A 7169-nucleotide genomic window follows, 5' to 3' on the forward strand; every position below is an offset into this window, starting at 1 on the left:
GTGTGAGTGTGTGTGTGTGTGTGTGTGTGTGTGTGTGTGTGTGAGAGAGAGAGTGTGAGTGTGTGTGTGTGTAAGCCTGTGTGTGTGTGTGTGTGTCTCACCTGTACAGCCGGTTGTCCCTTTCCTGACAGAGAAGCCGAGGTCACAGTGACAGATGAACGAGCCCTTGGTGTTTTCACACTTCCCGCTTAGACAGATGTTTGGATTCAGCTCACATTCATTCACATCTGACACACACACACACACACACACACACACACAAAGAATAAAGTTACACAAAAAAAAAAAGAAGAGACATTTGACATTTAACATAATACTGCGTAAGTACCTTATTTCTAGTTTTAACGTGAAATAAGCATGAATTAACATCTCATGCCTCATGTAATCGCACCATCAGTGTTTCACTCGCGGAAAGATGTGATTAAAACAGCTTGTAAACAAAACGTCACGTAGGCAAGTCATCAGTGTCCACAGCTCGCTATTTGCTAGAGAAATAAAGTCTAGAGAAGAGCCTTTCGTGAAATATTAGACTACATAGCTACTCATTATATTTTACTTGATTTCTTAATCATTTAATGTATATTTAAATAAATCTTTAATGAAACAAGTTATGACGGCCACTGTGTAAACGATAATATTTCAACAACAAATAGAAATTGTATAATTTAGAAGTTAATTTAAAAACTGCATGGAGTGCAATTTACATGTTTGCATACAATTTTTTATTTATTTGAGTGGTTATTATAGTTTAAAATAAATAGTAATTAAATTTAAGTTTGGACTCTGTTGTTAATTCTAATCTTATAGTAATGTAAAAGGGCTCCCTATAGTTTAGAGCAGAAGCTGAGATAGATTTTTATAGATTTTTTCTGAATTTGTTCAGTAAAACATTGTTTAATTGAAAAAAAAAAAGATTTACAGTATATACAGTATATATATTTTTTCAATTTCCATTGTTTCATTAATTTTTAGTAAGTGAAGAATTTTAAAGTAAAAACAAAACATTTTATTGTTTCCTTTTTAAAACTAATTACATTTTAGTGTTTTATGTCAATGTTTTTTTTTTGTTTGTTTGTTTTTACATTTTTTTAATGATTTAATACATTTTATTTAGACTTTTTATTTTAAACTGATTTATTCACTTAACATTTTTATGATGCAACTAATTATTAATTTCATCAGCTCAGTTTGGGAAGGCCTGTGTTATGGTGTGCATACAGTGCTCCAGTCTATTTCAGACACAGTACATGTTCAAATAACCATGCTAGCATTTGTGTGATGAATGCTGATGCTCTCCTGTCCTCAGCCTCATTATGAAAGAATGAATGAATGAGTGAAAGAGTGTGTGATTTACCCAGACATGATTTCATATCCTCAGACGACATGTAGCCGTCGAAACACAGGCACTGGAATTCCCCGGGGATGTTGGTGCACTGACCGCCGTGACAGATGTCAGGACTGTCCTCACACTCATCGATATCTACACACACACACACCAGAGGCCAGAGGTCAGAGGTCAGCACAGCTTGAGTGTGTGTGTGTGTGTGTGTGCATGTACTGTGCAGTGTGTGTGACCTGTGCAGCTCCTGAGGTCGGGCATGAGGGCGTAACCACGGCGACAGCTGCACTCATAACTTCCCTCTGAATTGGTGCAGAACGTCTCACAGCCACCGTTCTCAATGGTGCATTCATCGATATCTGAAACACACACACACACACACACACACACACACACACACATGTCACTGACTGCGTTTACATGCATCAGATTCTGTTTAAAGTCCATACTTGGCCCCTCAGTAATAATATGCATCCAGACGTGGGAATATTCCAGTATATGGCTGCTGTATGTTGATCTGCATGTGTTTCCTTTCCTGGGAGATTCCCAATGCTGCCACTGGTTATATACTGTATATACACTACCGCTCAAAAGTGTGGGATCAGTAAGAGTTGTAATGTGTTTTAAAGAAGTCTCTTCTGCACATCAAGGCTGCATTTATTTGATCAAAAATACAGAAAAACAGTAATCTCGCAAAATGTTATTACAATATAAAATAATGGTTTCTATTTTAATATCCTTTCAAATATAATGTATTTCTGTGATGCGCAGCTGTATTTCCAGCATCATTACTCCAGTCTTCAGTGTCACATGATCTTCAGAAATCAGTATAATATGCTGATAATAATCAGTTGTGCTGCTTCATATTTTTTTGGAAACTGATACTTTTTTCAGGATTCTTTGATGAATAAAAAGTTACAAAAGAACAGCATTTATTCAAAATATAAATCTTTTCTAACAATATAAATCTTTGCTATCACTTCTTATCAATTTAACACATCCTCGCTGAATAAAAGTTTTAATTTCTTTCAAAAAAACAAAGAAAGAATAAAAATGTACTGACCCCAAACTTTTGAACACTAGTGTATATTGTTAGAAAATATTTCTATTTTAAATAAACGCTCTTCTTTTGAACTTTTTATTCATCAAAGAATCCTGAAAAAAGTATCACAGTTTCCAAAAAAATATGAAGCAGCACAACTGATAATAAATCAGCATATTATACTGATTTCTGAAGAACATGTGACACTGAAGACTGGAGGAATGATGCTGGAAATACAGCGCAGCATCACAGGAATAAATTATATTTTAATGTATATTAAAATAGAAAAACGTTATTTTATGTCATAATAATATTTCACAATATAACATTTTTTACATTTGATTTGATCAAATAAATGCAGCCTTGATGAGCAGAAGAACCTCCTGTAAAAACATTAAAAATCGTTCTGATCCCAAACTTTTGACCCGTAGTGTATGAGGTTGCATGACCATTTTTAATTTTCCTTATTTATGCAATGATTATCTATATGTATCTTTATTCATACGATTTCTGAGAGGAGTATCTTTTCTCCGTTCGTTTCTCGTGAGAATAATTGCGCATCCGACTGCGCACGATCCCGATACATACACATACTGTAAACACAGAATTACACTATTTAAGCGTTCACACAAACATAATCTATTATGTCTTAAGTGAACGTTTGGGGAACTGTTGGGGAAAAACATCTGATGTGTAACATTATATTAGATCTGTGCAGTACAGTAGGTTTTAATATATAGTCCGTCTGTCTAAGAATAACAGAAAAGATCGCTGTATCGCTATAAAAAATATAAATAACTCATTTTTGAAAATTTGCTCATTATGACCAATTTTGCCAGCACAGGTCACATATTATTTTACTTGGTTTAATCACAGTGGCATCTTTTTGTCATGATGCACAACATATTTTGCGTTATATGGATGTTTACAGAAACCTCTGAGCTCTCTGAACATATAATGTACATATATAATAATTTTGCACATTATTGTTCCTTAGAATCCATATGTAATGATCAGGATCACTCAAAGATCCATTTTTAGGGCCGGTTTATAATGGGAAGGGTTCACGTCTCAGTAATAAATGTTCTTTAGGGAGTATTAATGTAAATATAGTGCACATACAGAACATTTCAGCTTCTAGACTTCTTCATTTTAGTTTACTGGGGTGAGAAAGTGAATATTTTTGGGCGAGCGTCCGTGTGTCTTACCGACGCAGGAGAGTCTGTCTTCGGTGGATTTGTAGCCGGTGTTGCAGGAGCACTGATAGCGTCCGATCATGTTCACACACTGACCGTTCCTGCACAGCTTGTCACTCAGTTCACACTCATTGATATCTGCAGAGAAAACACACAGTAAACACAACACTGAGCAAAAACTGTCAATTCAGGATGTGTACAAAATCCATCATCACATTAACATAAACACACTCTCTCTCACACACACACACACACTCTCTCTCTCTCACACACACTCTCACACACAGACACACTCACACACACACACACACTCTCTCACACTCACACACACACTCACACACACAGACACACTCACACACACACACACACAAAGACACACACACACACACACACACACTCTCACACTCACACACACACTCACACACACAGACACACTCACACACACACACACACAAAGACACACACACTCTCTCACACTCACACACACACTCATAGGTTGACTGAGTTTAGCGCGTGCACCACGACTATGAAAAGCCATGATCAATGGAGCTCCGATGTTACGATTCACCATGGCAACAGCTCCCGCCAAAAACACATCTGCATACTTCAGACAGAGTCAATACAAGTTTAATTCTAATCACTGTTATAATATAATATCACAGGTGAAAACTGGCAGAACGGTAGGTTATTGAACTAATAGGCTATTAATTTTCATGGTATCCCACAGGCAAAAAAATACATAAAATAATAATATTTAAGTGCATTTTTCTTATTTTACAAATGATCTGCCAATAGGGTAAGAAAACTACGGCAGCGGCTATTTACACTAAGTGGAATTAACACTTTTTTAGCGATAGATCCTATTTACAGTAGGCTAAGTGTAAATAGCTCTAGATGCTATTTACACTATAGTGAAAATAGTGATATATTCTATTTACCATGTAAAAGTAGCAGTTCTAAATAATAATTAGGATATGGCACATTAAAAAGTAACTCCCTACGAATTAATACAGCCTCCTCATCTACTGTATAAAAGGACATGCTATTTTTGTCACTTTGACGGTGTTTGGCAGGGGGAGGTGGGGGAAACAAAAAATAATCATGTTTACGTTTGCATTAATAAGATTTTTCTTACCCCATGGCGGATAATTTTACTTGTTTTAAGTAAAAGGCACTTAAATGCACTTGTTTCCCCCCAGGAAACAAGAATAAAAATATTAGGCTATATAATTTTTTCTTATATAGAAAATGCATCGTGATTTAATCATTTTTAGATATTTGTACTTGAAATACTCCATAAGAAAAGCATTTTTGCAGCGTAAATGAATGAATGAGGTATTTAAACATCGCTTGCGCTTTAAAAAGGGGGAGGAGACCGTAAGAAACTCTGGGTTTACCGAAGAAAACCTGCTAACCTGACCAGGTTAGGTTCATAGAGTAAGTTACCACAGTAACTGAAACTCATTTCAGAGTTAACATACTCAAGTTTTCACTAGGGATGGGTACCAAAACCCCGTATTTAATCGGTCCCAGGGCTAAATTATGAAAGACCGGAGTATCGATAAGCTCTGACGTTAACGGTTCTGCTATCGGTACTGGAAAAATTAATAAAACATACATTTATTATTGCTATACATACATTATACATATCTATTTTCCTGTTTAATACTGTAAAGTTGCTTTGACACAATCTGTATTGTTAAAAGCGCTATAAATAAAGGTGACTTGACTTGACACATCAGGACTCATTAGCGTTCACATGCATGTCTCTGAACCTCGTTTACGGCGTCTGAACTCACCTGTGCAGTTCCTTTCATCAAAGTCCAGAGCGAAGCCGCTGTCGCACCTGCAGCGGAAGCTACCGATGGTGTTCCTGCAGCGGCCGTTTGTGCACAAGCTGTGGATCATCTTACACTCGTTTATATCTGCAGAGAGACAGAACGATGATGAGTCAGGATAGCGACAGGTATGCGCTGTGTATTTTTTCCGCACCCATGTTAACAGATTAAAGCGTTCACACTGCACACGGTTGCGGTCTGCGCTGAATTAAAGTGACAGCGCATTGTTTGCGGTAAATATGAACATGGATTGACACGGAAATGTAGTAATTGCACCATTAATGGATATAATTAAAGTCTACTGTGTTTCACAGTCAACACATAGGTTATGGCTTTTTGGCTAGGTTTAAAGGAAAAGAGCACTTTTAGATAAACAAGGCAATAATAGATGGCACTCGTGGAGGTAAGAAAACAAAGTTCTTTATGAACCGTAGGACTGCTTGTAATAATATTTAAATGCTAAAGAAAAGGCAGTAAAGCTGACTGTTTCTGTCGATGGTAAGTTTGGTTACACTTTATTTTAAGGTGTCCTTTTTACAGTGTAATTATTCTATATACACGACATTCCCAATCATAGTTATTAATGTTGTGCACTGCTGTTTGAGCTGCGTGTGCTGAGCTAAAGATGATCACCGGTAAACTGAAGCGCTCTTTTAACTTAACCAAACGCATTCTATATGAGATAAATCAGATATACATCAAATAAACACAATATTACAATGTACAATTGCACAAAAGGCTGCAAACGAACAGCGCGCATCTGAAGTGTCTCTGAAGGAAATAATGCATTATTTATCGGCTTTAAGATATCGGCCAAATTTTCTTATCGGGCCGATACCGATAACAGAAAAAAATTAGCATTTATCGGCCGATACCGATATGGTGGCCGATATATCGTGCATCCCTACTATATATACATTATCTTGCAAATTCTATCTCACCAGAGTCTATTTTCCTGTTTAATACTGTACAGTTGCTTTGACACAATCTGTATTGTTAAAAGCGCTATATAAATAAAGGTGACTTGACTTGACACATCAGGACTCATTAGCGTTCACATGCATGTCTCTGAACCTCGTTTACGGCGTCTGAACTCACCTGTGCAGTTCCTTTCATCAAAGTCCAGAGCGAAGCCGCTGTCGCACCTGCAGCGGAAGCTACCGATGGTGTTCCTGCAGCGGCCGTTTGTGCACAAGCTGTGGATCATCTTACACTCGTTTATATCTGCAGAGAGACAGAATGATGATGAGTCAGGATAGCGACAGGTATGCACTGTGTTAACAGATTAAAGCGTTCACACTGCACACGGTTGCAGTCTGCGCTGAATTAAAGTGACAGCGCATTGTTTGCGGTAAATATGAACATGGATTGACACGGAAATGTAGTAATTGCACCATTAATGGATATAATTAAAGTCTACTGTGTTTCACAGTCAACACATAGGTTATGGCTTTTTGGCTAGGTTTAAAGGAAAAGAGCACTTTTAGATAAACAAGGCAATAATAGATGGCACTCGTGGAGGTAAGAAAACAAAGTTCTTTATGAACCGCAGGACTGCTTGTAATAATATTTAAATGCTAAAGGCAGTAAAGCTGACTGTTTCTGTCGATGGTAAGTTTGGTTACACTTTATTTTAAGGTGTCCTTGTTACAGTGTAATTATTCATTTAAGTACTGAGTAATATTAATTAGCTACATGTTCTTACTATATGGTTAGGGTTACTTGCATGTAATTATGCATCATTTATTGTTATT

General features: G+C 36.8%; 1 protein-coding gene across 1 annotated transcript in view; it reads right to left on the bottom strand.

Annotated features, from left to right (window-relative positions):
- fbn1 (fibrillin 1) overlaps nt 1-7169 on the bottom strand; it is an 88826-nt gene that overhangs the window by 47764 nt on the left and 33893 nt on the right. The window contains exons 23-28 of the mRNA XM_016285771.1: nt 6514-6639; nt 5377-5502; nt 3590-3715; nt 1576-1698; nt 1355-1480; nt 102-227 (exon numbers count right to left, since the gene is read on the bottom strand). Coding sequence (XP_016141257.1) covers nt 102-227; nt 1355-1480; nt 1576-1698; nt 3590-3715; nt 5377-5502; nt 6514-6639 — 753 coding nt within the window. The remainder of the gene's footprint in view (nt 1-101; nt 228-1354; nt 1481-1575; nt 1699-3589; nt 3716-5376; nt 5503-6513; nt 6640-7169) is intronic.

This window comes from Sinocyclocheilus grahami, unplaced genomic scaffold (genome assembly GCF_001515645.1).
Source record: "Sinocyclocheilus grahami isolate Dianchi unplaced genomic scaffold, SAMN03320097.WGS_v1.1 scaffold201.1, whole genome shotgun sequence".
Classification (NCBI taxonomy): domain Eukaryota; kingdom Metazoa; phylum Chordata; class Actinopteri; order Cypriniformes; family Cyprinidae; genus Sinocyclocheilus; species Sinocyclocheilus grahami.